At 39.7% G+C, this 16,540-nt stretch overlaps 1 protein-coding gene across 26 annotated transcripts in view; it reads left to right on the forward strand.

The window, feature by feature from the left end:
- KIAA1109 (KIAA1109 ortholog) overlaps positions 1-16,540 on the forward strand; it is a 226,017-nt gene that overhangs the window by 105,325 nt on the left and 104,152 nt on the right. For 24 of the 26 annotated variants that reach the window (XM_043545479.1, XM_043545461.1, XM_043545464.1 and 21 more), the window contains 8 exons: positions 105-224; positions 3,752-4,032; positions 7,243-7,493; positions 8,049-8,307; positions 8,759-9,602; positions 12,457-12,527; positions 13,721-13,894; positions 14,257-14,377. In XM_043545479.1, coding sequence (XP_043401414.1) covers positions 105-224; positions 3,752-4,032; positions 7,243-7,493; positions 8,049-8,307; positions 8,759-9,602; positions 12,457-12,527; positions 13,721-13,894; positions 14,257-14,377 — 2,121 coding nt within the window. The remainder of the gene's footprint in view (positions 1-104; positions 225-3,751; positions 4,033-7,242; positions 7,494-8,048; positions 8,308-8,758; positions 9,603-12,456; positions 12,528-13,720; positions 13,895-14,256; positions 14,378-16,540) is intronic. The other 2 variants (XM_043545469.1, XM_043545468.1) reach the window with 1 other exon arrangement.

A 16,540-nucleotide genomic window follows, 5' to 3' on the forward strand; every position in this document is an offset into this window, starting at 1 on the left:
TGTCCTCTGTTAAGTGAGAAATTGAAGTATGATAAGGAAAAACTTGTTAATATGAAATTAAAACTCTAACAAAATTGAGTGCTTTGTTTAAATATCTCCTCTAGATGAACTGTGTTCCTGGGCCATGTCCAGCATCTGACGATTTAAAGTACACTATGACACGCCTTGCAGTAGATGGAGCAGATCTGTATATTGTAGAGCATGGCTGTGCCACCAACATAAAGGTGAAAATATTTTCGCCCCTCCTTTCTGTGATGATTGCGATATTATTTTTCTTTTTCTCTCTGCCAAATGAGAAAGCACTTCCTATATTTTACACAGACCAAATAACTGAATTTATTGTCTGGAATGTTTGTTCTGCAGTAGTACTTATTTTGAAAATTAGAAGATTAAAAATATATTTAAGAATTTGGTATTTCATAAGAAAAATAGTCGTCGGAGGCTTGAACATTTTAACCTGCCTAAGTCCCAGTTTCAAAAGTGACTTTTTAGGCTCCAAAGTCTCTTAGGCAATTTTGAAAGTTTTACCATAAGTCCATTTCCAGTGTCCCATAATAAATTTGTGCTAGAGCTGGCAACACAATGCAGACTTCTAATGTAATAGACCATGGGTCAAATTTTCAGAAGTATGTTAGTCCTATTTTCAGTATTTTTTTCCAATCTTCCCTCTTCCGCAAAATATGTGAAGAATAAAAATATTTCCCTCTTAAAAATTGAAAAGTGTGATTTTGAAAGTTGGTATCAGAGATTTTTGGAGTAGCCATATTCTGAAGGAAATTTTTTTTTATTTTCTCAGTTTGAGAGTTTGAAAATTGGGTTTTGAACATGTACAGTAAGTGTTATAACTAATCTTGTTAACCTGAGCATCTAAGGAAAGATTGGTGAGCATCTGCAGCTGAATTAGCTTTGCACTGGCCTGTTTAGATGGCTAGGCCTGGATCTGATGCAGAAGTTAGGTGCTTACAGGATACAAAGCAAGGACTTCAGCCAATGTTGTTTTGTGGAGGAGAGGGGCTCCCTCCTGTGCATTTCTGCAGAACTGCTAGACTTATGCCTAGTCAGAGAAATAGTGTATGATTGTGTAAAGACTGTATTGTAATACATAGATTCAAGGTGGCAGAGTTGAGGTTCTGCATCTGAGCACTCCGTGTGTCAGTTCTTGAGGTGTCCCGGCCTCCAATATGAGAGAGAGACTTGCTTATGCTTAACTGAGGGTCAGCTCCATGATGCCTCCAGTCTGTTAACCCAAAGGAGATTGTTTAGGTGGCTATGTCAGCCCTTATTTGGCCTTGCAGGTTAAACATGGGTGTACCTGAGTCCATTGAAACATTCCCTTGTCCAGCCCCTTCTGTGCACGCTGAACACTCACAGAAATACCAGGTCTGCTGCCTGCAAGGAGACAGTGTACGCATCAGCTTACTCAATTCAACTCAGGATCAGCACTTAATACATATGAGATAAACTTATTATTGTTTTCACTATAAATATATATCATCAAAGATGCAGATTTAAGAGATGGTAAGTAAGGATAATAGGAACAGGTCACATATAACACAAAAGTATAATATGCTTTCTAGGGATTAAATTTAATTTACAAGTTAACCTTCTGTCTAAGTCATTTATCTCACCCCAAATGTGCTCTGCAGCATTTCAGCAAGGGCTGGTTGTGATCCTGTTTTCATGAATGTAGTCGCACTGCCAAATATTTTCCTAGGTGTAAGATAAAGAGGTGTGTTTTTTCCTTCTCCTTATGTTCCTCGAAATTCATTCTCCCTCCTAGAGATAGGACAGCCCCATGAGGTTTATTCCCCAGTGCCCTGTCGCTCTGCTGACATTCCTCTGTTGATTTCATATGTAAATAGGGCTTCTGTTATGTTGGCTCCCAATGCTCAATTTACATGTGAACCAAGAGACAGGTGAACATATATCCTTTGTCTGGCAGAAACCCGTTTGTCAACCCTGCCTTAATACAGACTTTAGAAACATATTTTCATTATACATACACAACATCTTACATAATATCTGTCCATACATTTCACAACAATATTAATGACCAGCATGATCCTGGCTTTCATTTAAGGTGTTACATGACACACTCTTTGGTAAACCAAATGTAAGTACCAGTACCAGGATATTCCTGCAACCAGTTGGCATTAAAGGGTGTAGCTTGATTCTTTTCAATGGTTAATAATTATATTGATTGCCAATTGATGCTAATTTAATGAGCTGGGGGATATAGGGTCCTTGTCCCAGAATCAGGCTCCACAGAATTAAAACTAACTCAAAAACTAACAAGTTCAATATCTTGTAGAGAACCCTGGAGTATATGGCAAAACATTCATACTGAGGGCAAAGCAAAGTCTTAGCCACTTTTATTAAAACAATTAGTGAGGACAAGAAAGATCCAAACCACATAAACAATTAGCAGTCATATAGTATTAGGGATATCTCCAGTGTCATCACTGCATGTGCTCATATACTTACATAAAATGGTCCGACAGCTACCCTAAAGTATGTAAGGGTCATAGGCCTACTTTGTCTTAAGCAAGTTAGCCTAAATAATGTCTTACAGGATACAGGCCTGTAGGTTCCTTGTGTTACTGCTAAGTAAAATAAAAGGCTGAGCTACCTCTATGGGCTACAGAGGTTTTAGGGTTGGACTCAATTATGCAACTTTGTTGCTCTATCCACAAAGTTTTGTCATCAATTAGTGTATAAGTGCTTCACAAAGTAAAATACTGTTGTATTCAAAATAGATATCTAATAACCATTCTTTCTGGAGGCTATGTAATAGCAAAATGAGGATTTTCATACTCAGCTTGTACTCAAATTGCTATTCTAAACACACAGTTTGCAAATTCCTTGATTTTAGGTCAGCATTTCTCAAACTGGGGGTACTAATCCAAAGGGGGTTAGCAAGCCTCTTGTAGGAGGGATCACGGTATTGCCACCCTTACTTCTGCATAGCCTTCAGTACTGGGTGGTCGGAAAGCGGCAGCTGCTGGCTGGGAGCCCAGCTCTGAAGGCAGCACCGCTGCCAGCAGCTGTGCAGAAGTAAGCTGGCAATACCATACCATGCTACACCAGCAACTGCCGCTCTCCAGATGCCCAACTCTGAAGGCAGCACCACCACCAGCGCAGAAGTAACGGTGACATGGTATGGAAGGGGTCATCACTTTTGGGGGGAGGGGGACTGTTGTCACAGCCTGAAATATTTCCAAAGATATCCCAGCAAAAAAAAGTTTGAGAACCGCTGTTTTAGGTTATACTTCGGAAATTCAGAACACCTCTTACCTTAGAATCATAGAATATCAGGGTTGGCAGGGGCCTCAGGAGGTCATCTAGTCCAACCCTCTGCTCAAAGCAGGACCAATCCCCAATTTTTGCACCAGATCCCTAAATGGCCCCCTCAAGGATTGACCTCACAACCCTGGGTTTAGCAGGCCAATGCTCTCAGACATGAATCATAACATTCATTAGAAGGGTACATTTTATCATCTTTTTACAAATGGAACCTGAGGTAGAGAGATTTAGTGATTTGTCCAAGGCCACAAAGGATATTGATTTCACGTGTGTGGCTAAATGTAGTTCCTGACCAATAGATCAGCCTTGCTTTAAATAATTCTTTAAATAATATACTGAGTTGTATCTTTCTGGGACTGCATTATGGGGTCCTGCAATTAGTTTTAAATGACGCTTTTGTGGTTTAATCTGAATAGTTAAAGATATTCTTTTTTAATTGTATTTTCAGATGGGTGCTGTACGTGTTGCAAACTGTAACCTCCACAACCAGTTTGTTGGAGAGGGTATAAGTGCTGCTATCCAAGACTTTCAGATGAGACAGTACGTTGAGCAGGTGAATACCTGCAGAGTTGGTCTTCAACCTGCAATACTGCGGAGGGCGTACTGGCTGGAAGCTGGGTCTGTCAATTTGGGACTCATCACTGCTGATATTGCTTTAGCTGTGGATCATCATTCTAAACATGAAGTACAGAGACATTTCTTAGAAACACATGATAGCAGAATTAAGAGGTAAGTGAAATTATTGGAGGAGGTGAGGTCACCATATTTCATATCTTTTTAGTTGATACATTTATTTATTCATGAGGGTGTATTTTTAAGTGCTGACTCTGGTACATTTGCTTAAAAATTAGATTGTACTCACTTTATAAGTAGGTAGGTTGCTGAGAACTACCTATGTATGTAAGGTGCTCAGAGGAACCATAGAACCATAGAATATCAAAGTTGGAAGGGACCTCAGGAGGTCATCTAGTCCAACCCCCTGCTCAAAGCAGGACCAATCCCCAATTTTTTCCCCAGATCCCTAAATAGCCCCCTCAAGGATTGAACTCACAACTCTGGGTCTAGCAAGCCAAGGCTCAAACCACTGAGCTATCCCTCACCCCCAGGAGGTAAAGGATTTGGTTGCCAACTTCTTGGATAACAGAGAATTGAATGATTTTTGTATTTTTGGCAATGTGTAGAGCTCAAAATAAAGAGAAGTAAATCAGTTTTTAATCGTTGGCCTAAGCAACAAAGATAGGATTGTATACTGCCTTCAGTCCACACTGGATCTCCCACTGATAACAGCACAGATTTCTACAAAAAATAATGTAAAATATGACCCTGAGGAAATAACTAAACTTTCTTTTAGTAATCTGCCGTAAAGCATCAATGAGTGAGAGGGGGAAAATGATGCAAGTCACTTTTATTACCACTGCTATTTTTGCCCTTTGTTTAGCCATTTTTGTTTTCAGTTATAGACCTACTTTATACAGTTACTTTTAAAAAATCTGTTTCTCGAAGTATCATAACTAAGCTTTCGAGTTCACATTTTGTTTGGATGAATGAGAGCAACTGACAAATCCTGTGAACTTGTTTCACATTATCAAAGACCATGCTACATTCGGCCGTATTTTTGAACGTTTTCATAACACTAAGGGCTACACATTTATTTTTTTTTTAAATGAATGCATAGATTGTGGAGAATCTGAACCAGTCCTGAAGGTTATCTAGATACGATCAGCAATCCAAGTATTTAATATCACTAATTCAGAGAATTGGAGAAAAATGCATTCTGAAACTAGAAACGTGGCAAAATCGGCTGAATTGAGTAATAATGAAATTCATTAAGGACCAATCAAAAACTTTGTGTAAAAACAAACTGCTACATGTTTGTAAAAACAAATCAGGATAACTCATTAGGAGGTGATTAAAAAAATTAATTTGTGGTGATCATGGTGTATAAAAGGAAAAACAATCAACAGTGCAATGAGGTTGCTGAAGAGGCTGGGGCAGATCTTCAGCTGATGTAAAATGTCACAGCTGCACTGAAGTCAATGGAGCTATGATGATTTACATCAGTTGAGGATCTGCCCTGCCAATGCCATACTTGACTAAAGGTGTAAATCTAAATACAAAGGTAATTAATTTTCTCTTATCTGAACTGGTTACGCCTTAACTAGGCTGCATTGCTCAGTGTTGGGTACTACATTTCAGAGAAGACCTACAAATTAGAGTTCAGTGACAAGTGAAAGATAAACTTTGACTAAAATCTGCTATTTGAGGAAAGGCTCAGAGTTGAGTGTATTTAGTCCGAAGAAAAGTCCTTGAGAAGAGACAGAACTTTATACTGTATAAAGAGAATATATTTTCTCCTTAGGCATATAGGACTGAGCAAGAAATTATGGAAATATACTGCAGTAGGGGAAAATTTAGGATAACATTAAGGAAAAGCTGAAACTGGAAAAATAAAAAGATTGCTGGAATTGCCATCAGTTAAGATTTTGAAATCTAGAATATCTAGAAATTAATTTTAGGAATCAATCCTGCAGTGAAGAGACTGGGACTCGTTAAAAATGCCCTTATGTGACAATGGAAATGACATTTCCATGATCAGATCATGTGGTTACAAGTGATATAAAAATACAGCTTCCAAAATGGCCTCAGGAGTCCAAGTTGACAAAGAATGGAATCAAAACTCACCTTCCTTATAGCAGTCTTTCAAACACACTTTTCTTATGACATATACTGGTAGATACTTCTGAAATAGTGCATACACTTTGGACATGGCTACACTTGGAGATGTAGAGCGCTGGGAGTTAAACCAGCCTTCGGAGGCTGCATCGGGGAAAATGCTGCTGTGTGTTTGCACTGTCAGATTCAAGCGCACTGGCATGGCCACATTAGAAGCTCTTGCAACACCACTCAGAGCAGTTCACTGTGGTAGCTATCACAGCATTCAAGTGGCTGCGACATGCTTTTCAAATGGTAGGGAGGTGGAGTGTGACAGGGAGTGTGTTGTGTGTATGTGGGGGGAGAGAGAGTTGGTTTTTGGGGTGCTAAGAGTGTGTCAGCATGCTGTCTTGTAAGTTCAGACCGCAGCCGACCCCACTTTCCCCACCCCTCCCTCTGTCTCACTCACTCACAGCCAGCAGCATTCCAGAGTAATGGTTGCTTTGTACCAGAGCAGATAAGCATGCCAGCTCTCAGAAACGGAGCTTTGAAAGGGGATATTCACATTCCTACAGCCGAGTTCAAAACAATGACAAGAGTGGTCACTTGACTTCAGGGGATTATGGGATGTTTCCAGAGGCCGATCACAGCGCAGTAATGCAACACCGCGTTCACACTGATGCCCAGGGCATTTCAGCTGGGGCGCAGCAAGCTCTATGCTTCTCGTGGAGGTGGATTACCAGGAGCGCTCCAGCTGCAGAGTCCAGGTGCTCTAAGTGCCTTGCTAGTGTGAACAGGTCGGGAGTTAGCGCGCCTGGGGTTGCTTTAATGTGCTCTAACTTGCAAGTGTAGCCAATCTTTTTGCAAAACCATGAACTGTTTACACTAAGACCTCTCCTTCCTAATTTGTGGAAATGTTTCTGATCTTTGGAAAGATGATCATAACATATATTGGAAACTAAATTGGATGGTATTTAGTGTTTTTGTAGATGTGTGCAATTTATGTATCTGCATTGTATTTGTAAAGGGCTTGATTCAGTTGTATAAATGAATCCATAAAATGGGGGTTGGTATGTGAAAGAGAGAGAGTGAGCTGTAGCTCACGAAAGCTTATGCTCAAATAAATTGGTTAGTCTGTAAGGTGCCACTAGTACTCCTTTTCTTTTTGCCAATACAGACTAACACGGCTGCTACTCTGAAACCGGTTTCACAATGTGAGTTTAAATGTACCTAAATCTCAGTGCACTAATGCTTCTTGTAATTATTTTTTTGTTTTCCTTTGCAAAGGTTGTGGTTTTTGTGGCCAGATGATAATGTGAAGAACAAGAGAAGCAAGAACAAGTGTGGCTGTCTTGGTGGCTGCCGATTCTTTGGTGGCACAGTAACAGGACTAGACTTCTTCAAGCTTGAAGAGATGACGCCTTCAAGCAGCTCTGCCTTTTCAAGTACAAGTGCAGAATCTGATATGTTTTATGGACAGTCTTTATTGCAGCCAGGAGAATGGATTATTACCAAGGAGATTCCCAAAATTATAGATAGTAAGAATAAAATGTGTACTACTTAGTATGCAGTTTTGTCCCACTTACTGAGAAGTGTAGATTCTTAACTGTACAATGTACTTTCGAAAGTTTTAAAGTCTGATTCTGGTAAATGAACAATAAGTTATTACTAAATACTGTGTATGTAATTCTACTACAGGTTGCACAATAGAATGTGGTCTGATAAACCTGTGAAAGTGGAGAGTATGTACTAAAACACAATGGGTGCTAATCCACCCAATCTGTTGAGGGGGGTCTACAGTTGCTTTCTTGTTCATGTGCAGTTTGAGGACTTTACATCAACTTGTAGTTAATTATCTAAATTGGGCATCAATCAATGGGGGCATCTAGTGTTTTGCCTTTTAACACTTCTAGTTGTCTTTATACATTTTTGTCAGTGCAATATGTATGTGTATAGATAGATATATGTGTATGTATGTATTTGAATGTTACTTTTTTTTAAGGGTGGGGGGAGAGGAAACCATTATAGTTCTTAATTCTTGGTGCCACAAAATGTTCACATTTGTAATTGATTTCTGTCTCTTCTGTACTTAGGTAAGACAAATGGTGTAAAAAGAAAAGATTGGGATAGCAGATCTGTGGGTATAGAAATAGAGAGAAAGGCCCAGCACCTGTGTCTGCAAGTACCATTGCGATCCCATAGCTCCTCATCATCTTCAGAGGAAAACAGCAGTTCCAGTGCTGCACTTCCCTTGCTTGCAGGTGAGAAGGAAAGCCCTTCTTCTGCCACTGAAGATCACATGGGACAAAAGGAGTTCGTGTCTGGTGCAAAAAGAGAGGATGGTCATGGAAGGTTAGTACTCTGTCCAAGGTAAAAATTTATTTGTACTCTTAAGGATTAATAAGGCTGAGTAAACCAATTCAAACACAACTGATGATTTCTAACGGTATTCCTGAAATTAATTTGCTACTTGGAATACAAAAGTTGACTCATTAATATCCAAAATGCAACATGCATGACAATAGCATTTGCCTAGACAAGCCTCATTTGTGCTTTGATCAGTTTGAAGATGGCCTCAGTTACTATAAGACCTTAATATGGTTTAGTATCCATGCTCTGTATTGTGAAAATAATTTCGTATATGAATAGATATTTTCTTTGACAATTATAATTTCCTCCTTGGTGTTGATGAAAAGTGCATAAACTGTTTCTTTAAATGTGCATTAATAATTGTCAAGATTGTGCAATGTAAGATTTGGACCATATTAAACGAAAAAACAATTGTTTTCTTTTCTATTTCTAGTACTCCAGCAGATGTTTCAGAAAGCAGTCCTGTGTCTCCTAACAACCAGGAAAGGTCTGTAGGACAGTCTCCCCTCAGGTCTCCTTTGAAACGGCAAGCATCAGTGTGTTCTACCCGACTTGGGAGCACCAAGAGTCTTACCGCAGCATTCTATGGTGACAAGCAGCCTGTTCCAGTTGGTGTTCAGTTCAGTAGTGATGTCTCTCGCAGTGATGAGAATGTCTTGGACTCTCCAAAGCAGAGGAGAAGCTTTGGTTCTTTTCCATACACACCATCTGCAGATTCAAATTCATTTCACCAGTATCGCTCAATGGACTCTAGCATGTCAATGGCTGATAGTGAAGCCTATTTTTCAGCAGCTGAAGAGTTTGAGCCAATAAGCAGTGATGAAGGTCCAGGAACCTATCCAGGGAGAAAAAAGAGAAAAAAGCAAGCCCAGCAAATTGAATATAGTAGAGGGTCAATCTATCACAGTGTAGAAGGACCTCTAACTAGTACAGTCCATGGAGAAGCCAGTCAAGATCCAAAGACTTTGCCAATCAAGACTCATGCTTCACAGGCTTCATTTGTTTCAGCAGTGGGAGGAGAGGATGAGCTTGTTGAGCACATGTATATCGGGGAAGCTGAGAAGACTGTAGAAAGTGATCAAATAACTTCTCAACAGCCTATAATGACCTGTTACCAAAGTTACCTTACCCAGTTTCAGGTGGTCAACTGGTCAGTAAAGCATCCAACAAACAAAAGAACCTCAAAATCTTCCTTACATCGGCCTTTAGATCTTGATACCCCAACTAGTGAGGAAAGCGCCTCGTCTTTGGAGCATCTTTCTGTTCCAACTTTTAAGGTATGGGGAAAAAAGTGAAGAAGGAAACCAAGTGGACTAGAAAGGCTGGAATGTGCTGTGTTAAAGAATTCCTATTAACTAGGTCAAAGGAAACTTAAAACTGTTTGCTGTTGGTTACTAAGAGTTGTGATCTCTGATATTAAATCCTTAGGATCTAGAAACAGGAAGGGTTTGTGAGGTAGAGAGGAATAAGTTAGTGTTTTGTGACTGAAAAGTGTGTTTGAATTATTGAGAGCTTTATAAACTCTCATTACAGTACTCAGAAATGCTTTCGAATGACATCCAGCAGGATGTGATTTGTAGTGCATTTTCTTACAAAATGTATTTACAGTATACTTGATTAACTCCTCCACAAAAGCTTAACACTTCAGTTAGTTGTGGTTAACCATACTGTCATATAGGCTGTGAACAGCTTTACATCAAAGTAAAGTTGGGAATCAGCAGATTTAGACAACAAGGTGCTGAGATTTTGCTTTATTTCCTATTTAAGTTACTCCTGGGGGAATTCTGCACCAAAAAGTTAAAAATTCTGCACAAAATAACACAATATAGTCACACTAGTTTCAATTATTTTGGTAATTTGTTTCAAAATACCTGTCACCAAGTATGTCTGTAACAATACAGACCAAAATAAAAAGGAAATGTTTTTTGACAAATAGATTCCTTACTTGGCATATTAATATAGAACTTTGAGAAATTCATTTAAACTACAATACTGAAACATATTTCCCGCACCCGTCAGAAGCAGTGCAAAAGCTTGGGGGAGTCAGGGGCAATGGGGGAGCTGAGGGAGAGGAAAGGAGCCTGGGGATGAACCTGGAGGGTTGTTGGGTATGGGTGGGAGAAGTAAGGAACAGTTTCTTTTGTGGGGGCGGGGGAGGGATTGTTAGGGTGTTGGGGAGTTTCCCCCATGCAGACATTGGGTGACCCCGAGCTTCTCCCATTCAGTCATGTACATCTGCCCTTGTCCCCATGTGTCCCTGCACCTGCTGTCCCCATGTAGCCTTGGAGCCCCCTCCCATTCAGCTCTTGGCTCAGTTCTGTCACCCCATTTCCTCCTAACCCTTCTGAACCCCAATTTGTGAGCGCCCCCCCCCCCCCAGCAGCCCCGTGTGCCCCACTCTCCCTCCTAACCTGGCTTCATGGGCAGGTTGCTGTAATTAATACAGTTGGCTGCTAGCTGTTGTTGCTGGTCAGCTGTCTGCTCTGGCGCCAGAACAGCCAGCTGACCAGCATCTGGTGGGTGAAAGGCGGAACTATAGCAGTTCCTGGGCAGAATGTATTTTCTGGGGGGGAAAAAATTCTGCACCAGACATGAGTTGTATGTGCGCGCAGTGGTGCAGAATTCCCTCAGGAGTATTGTGTGTGAAGGTATATGTTTGAAGGAGCTACTAAAAATCTAAATAAGACATTTGAATGATATGTTAATATATGAAAACTTAGGATCCATGAGGCCAAAAAATTTGTGTTGGGCGCAGAGAATTGGTTAAAAGAAAATTTAAAAAAATTAAAATATAAATAAGGGTTGAGATGATTTTGTCCTCTCACTATGGTTGTACCTAAGATTTCTTTCTAGTTTGAGGTAATCTGTGTCAGCTTCAGGGTCAGCATCCTTTCAGCAGTTGCTTCTGCATAGTTTGTAAAATTTGCTTTTTTTTGTAAATGCTTGATCAGGAACCTTGAGAACATCTGACAAAAATAAACCCAGAGTAAATGTCTTGAAACTTGAGAATCATACCGAAAACTTGCATAGATTTTAAAACTTCAATTTAGTGACCAGTGTGATCATTGTATTTCATATACAAATCTAAAAATATACATTTATTTAGTTTATTCTTAGGTGCATCATTAGCAGTCTCCAAGTCTGTGGGTCTTCCAGAAACGGTCTTTGTAATACAGTGTCAGCGTGTCTTGTGAGCAGTGAAGTCTAATCAAAACTGAATATACCAATATAAAGTACAGCAACACTAGAGTAATTTTTACCAAGAAAAAGTATTTATTTCATCTCAAATGCCGCATAAAGTGTTGTAATTACCTATCAGTAAAACAAAGACTCTAGACTAGTACAGTTCAGTGAAGACTCAGAAAAGTACCCCCCGCACCCCCTCCTTTCCTTCCCCCCCCGCCCCCCCCCCCGCTCTGAAATAGTTTATTATGCTTGTTTTTGTATTAGGATTCAACACAGGAAAGCAAATATCTCCCTCACAACAAAATGTTTCTGGTTTGTTTTCTTTGTGCAACAGTATGAATAGGTGCAAGTTTTCCAGTGCTTTCTGATTTCAGGATAACCTAGCCTCCTTCCCCTCTTTTTAATTAGAAGCCAGTATGAAACTGAATATCAGCAGTTGTACAAATGTGAAATTATGCCTCCATTGGGTTACCCCCTTTATGTTTACTGAACGCCATACTGTATTAAATTTGCAATTTTCACATAATATGAAAAATAATTAAAATGATTTAATAGAAATTTAAGTAATGAACAAAATTAAAGCTAATTTTAGATGTGCTTTTAGAGTCAAAGAAACACTGTGGATATTGTTAATCTTTCATACAATACTTTCCTTGAATAGTTGTGTAAAAAATTTCAAATAATGTTTATTCATTATTGTATTAATTTTCATGTGAGAATTTCAGGATCTGATCTTTAAATGGTTATAAAAATATATCTTGATGGTGGAATTCATGTACAGTATGTTAAAAAACCTAGATATATAGATGGAGTGTTGGGGGAAAACACAATAATGGGAATCTTCTCTTGAAGTTATAGTATTCAAGGAATATATTAGTCATTTATAAACTCAAAGAAGTTTATAAATTTATAAACTCAAAGAAAATTGTTTTTTTACTCTTTTAGATTGTTAAACAGGGTCTCACAGCTAATGCTTTGCTGGACAGAGGCATGCAGCTTACAGGATCAACATCCAAGTGAGTAAAAGATTGCATTTTAGCAGACATCCCCAAACTGTGGGGTGCTCTCCCCTGGGGGGTGCAGAGGAAAATTTTGGGGGTGGGGTGCTGCTGCGGCCTAACCCAGCCCCCACAGGGGGTGGGGAGGGAGCACCATCCAGCTGCACCCCTGCTGCCAGCCCTTAGCGTCTGGGGTCCCGCACCCAGGACCGTGATTGCTGGCCCCGGCCTTGACTCTGCTCCCACCCCAGCTATGGCACCAGCCTTGGCCCCCTTACCCCGTCCATATCCCTCCCCTCCTGGAGCCGCAGCCCTGCTTGGGGGAAGCAGGGGGGCATGGACAGGAGTAAGGGGGGGCGCAAGGTAAAAAGTTTGGGGACCCCTGCATTATAGTGATGGTATGGCTTTAAATGAGAGGTGACTGAGGTTTGTGTTATACTTTAACTGTTGCAGCTCTTGCTAGCCTTATTAAAATCAGGCTGGTGTCAGCAACATTTTTGTTATATATCTATTTTAGAATGACATATCATGTCTTATTTAAAGGCTTTTCTATGTTGCTCTTCACCAGAATATATGAGCACCTCACAAACATTAAAGGATTTCCCTTGTGTAGGGAAATATTATCCCCATTTTCCATATTGTGAACTGTGACTTGCCAAGGTACCATAGGAAGCCTGTGGCAGAACCAAAAGTAGAATTTGGCTATTGTGACTAAAACATTACACTGGGACTCTCAAGACCATCCTTTCTGCAACATGTTATACAAATTCCATTAATGTTGAGAATTGCCATGACAAATATTCTTTTAACACTGACTTAACCAATGTTAACATCAGTAATACTGGTGAAAAAGAATTTCAGCAAACGGAGAGGCCAGTTTTGCAATCTTTGAATTAGGGAATGCTTACTTGCATGCATAGTTCTAACATACGTAAATAGGTACTTCTCACATTTGAGGTTCCTATACATAGCCTATTAAATATGTAGTCTGTTGTGCTTACTCTGAAAAGTATCTGTGTCTTGAAGACCCTCCTCATTCCGAGAGAATCTTCTGATGAAATAAATAGAAGATTTGTTTATCTAACTGAAGGCTCTGATTCTTTTGGAATAGCTGTTGTACCAAACTATAGGTTTAGAAAATATATTAACTATACATTTTATAATGCCTATTTTGAAAATCTAAGTAATTAGTTTCTATTTGACTTGTTTAGTACACCCTATACTCCTTTGGAAAAGAAAACAATGGATAATACAGATGATGAAACAATAACAGAAGAATGGACCCTGGATCATCCGGTCTCCCAGACCAGAACAACAGCAATAGTGGAAATAAAAGGAACTGTAGATGTTGTTCTCACTCCTCTGGTAGCAGAAGCTTTAGACAGGTATTTTATTTTCATTTACTTTAAGATAAATGTTTAAAATTGCTAGATACTAGAAGATCAATTGCTAAAATCAAAACTTTTTGGATAGACTAGTTGTATATAGGCTTTGGAAGAAGAGCAGATTTTATATAATGCATGGAATAGCAGCTGATGTCCTGCCCTTATCCCTTCCGCCCCCTTTGCGCCCCCCCCCCCCCCCAAAAAAAAAAAAAAAAAAAGGCCAATTTATGTAATTTCACATGTCTAACAGGAGAGCTAGGAAAAAATGTTATATTGTAGTGACCTGTGACCTGCTCTGATCCCTTGTTGGAAATTAATTGGGAATTAATCTTTCTTTTGTGATTTTTTTTTTTCTCCTATAGGTATATAGAAGCAATGGTACATTGTGCTAGCACTCAACACCCAGCAGCAATTGTGGATGATCTACATTATAAGGTCCTCAGAGAAGCTGTACAGAACAGCAAAACAACCTTTTCAGAGAATGTAAGGGTACTACAAAACTGCAGGAGGTTTTGTGGGAGCAGAAGCATGTATATTTTTATTAGATTGAGTGATGAAACAGAACAAATAACATTATAAATGTCTTTATTTCAGATTAAATTTTTATCTCATCCTATAGTTAAGGATGCATGCACATTTGTTATAACCAAATGTTCTCCTTCAAGTGATTGAGTACATACATATTCCACTTCAGGTGTCTGCATGCCCAGTGCATTTGAGTCAAAGATTTTTAGCTAGCAGTGTCCATTGTGGAGGGGCATTCACCCTGCATGTGCTTGTGCTGCCATTAATGGCATAAAGGACAGAGTCACCCCTCTCTTACTTCCTCCTTAGCACCTGTGGCTATGAGTTGGCGCTCCGGTGTCGCCTGGAGCTCTCATGGTCTTTTATTTGTTTAGTATGTAGTTCATAGTGTGTGTTTGCTGTTGTGTAAATAGATAATAAGGTTTTAGTGTTTACTTTTTTTGTTTCCTGAGTAGGGAGTTTCTGTTGTTTTTTGGAGATGAACTACAGTGTGACTTTAAAATGTAAAAAATGCCCTTCCTTTTGTTGTGACCCTTAGTAGTGATCATACACGTTACCTGATACATTGAGGCAAAGGGCACCTAATGGGCAGGTGGTCATCTGTAGGTCTTTCTGGGATGCAGAAATCTCATGAGATACTCCTGAGTAAGATGACCAGATGTCCCGGTATTAGGGGCTTTGTCTTTATATAGGCAATCTATTACCCCCTTCCTCCATCTTAATTTTTCACACTTGCTATCTGGTCACCCTACTCCTGAGGAGTACCTCATGGAAAAATCTAGCCTTGGATCCAGGTCAATCTGGAGCTGAATGGACAAAGAACTCATCATCCCTTAGTGCTCTGGCTGGTCCTTTGGCCACATCCTGTCCCTCAAGAGACAAAAACTTGTGAAAGCACACAGGGAGTAAAGGCATCACTTGTCTTACCTGGGGCCATCTTCCAGCTCTCAGGAGGAGGAGACTGAGTCAAGACCCAAAAAGGGCTCCTCGGGCTCTCACAAGAACTCTAGTCATAGGATTTTGGCTGATAAGGGCTCTCCTAAGTTCTCTGGTGCTGAGGTTAAAAGACATCAAGAGTGCCGCTCCCCACTACTGTCAAGTCTGGTGCCAACCTCATCAGTGCTGTCGAGATTGTACACTCCACTGCAACTCCAGTGCTGATGGCACCAGGGCGAATGGTATTGATGTCAGTGCCCTCAACATCGGCATGGGTAGTACCCGTGACAGACATCTCAGCTCTGAGTACCATGAAGCCTGCTGGATGCTGCTGTTCAGGAGAATCCAATCTTGAGCGCATGAGGCACATGTGCATCTACAGTGGGATCCATGGTGACAACATCTCAAGGATCCACAGTTACAGAACAGTTATTTACTCAATAGTATAGCAGAAAAATCTATAATACTGTACTATATTTGAGAAAGTGTGATATTAATTAGTATAATTTAGTACAATACATATAAGGCTGGATCTTTGGCTACTGTAAATTTGACATTGCTCTGCTGGTGATTGGATCAATATTCTTCCAACAGATTTTTTTTTTTTTTTTTTTTTTTTTTTAGTGGAATATGTATACTGGCAATACGTAATTTATCACAGTTAATATTTTAGAATACTTCCAGGAAGTTGTGTTTTGTGGGGTAGGATTCTGCTGAAATGAAGCCATAAAAGCACATCTGTCTTTTTATGAGAGAGGAGTGGCAGAAAGGCAGGCCATCTGATACTTTCCAAAATTGTCCCTACCTTCCTATCAGTCTTTTGAAACTAATTGTACAATTCTCCTTCTCCACAACTAAGGATTCTTTCTATCCTTGCTGGTGATTCTTTATATTTTTAATTTACTTTGTGACCTCCCCTAGGGGTCCCTTATCAAAGCAACTAATCTTTTAGATAAAAGGAACTCTTTGGAGTTCATTTTGGATCTTTAATCAGTTGAAATTTATGTGCTGAGCGGCACAAGCCTTTGTAGCACGCTCAGACTTGGATGATCCAGAAATCATAACACCATAGGTTGGAATCAAACCTGAGTCTATTGCATTGCAATGCCTCTGAGCCATCCCATTACGTTACATTTAAAAAATATTTTGATAGTAATTTACACTCATTGAAACCTAACTGGTACC

The sequence above is a fragment of the Chelonia mydas genome, chromosome 4 (assembly GCF_015237465.2).
Source record: "Chelonia mydas isolate rCheMyd1 chromosome 4, rCheMyd1.pri.v2, whole genome shotgun sequence".
Taxonomy (NCBI): domain Eukaryota; kingdom Metazoa; phylum Chordata; order Testudines; family Cheloniidae; genus Chelonia; species Chelonia mydas.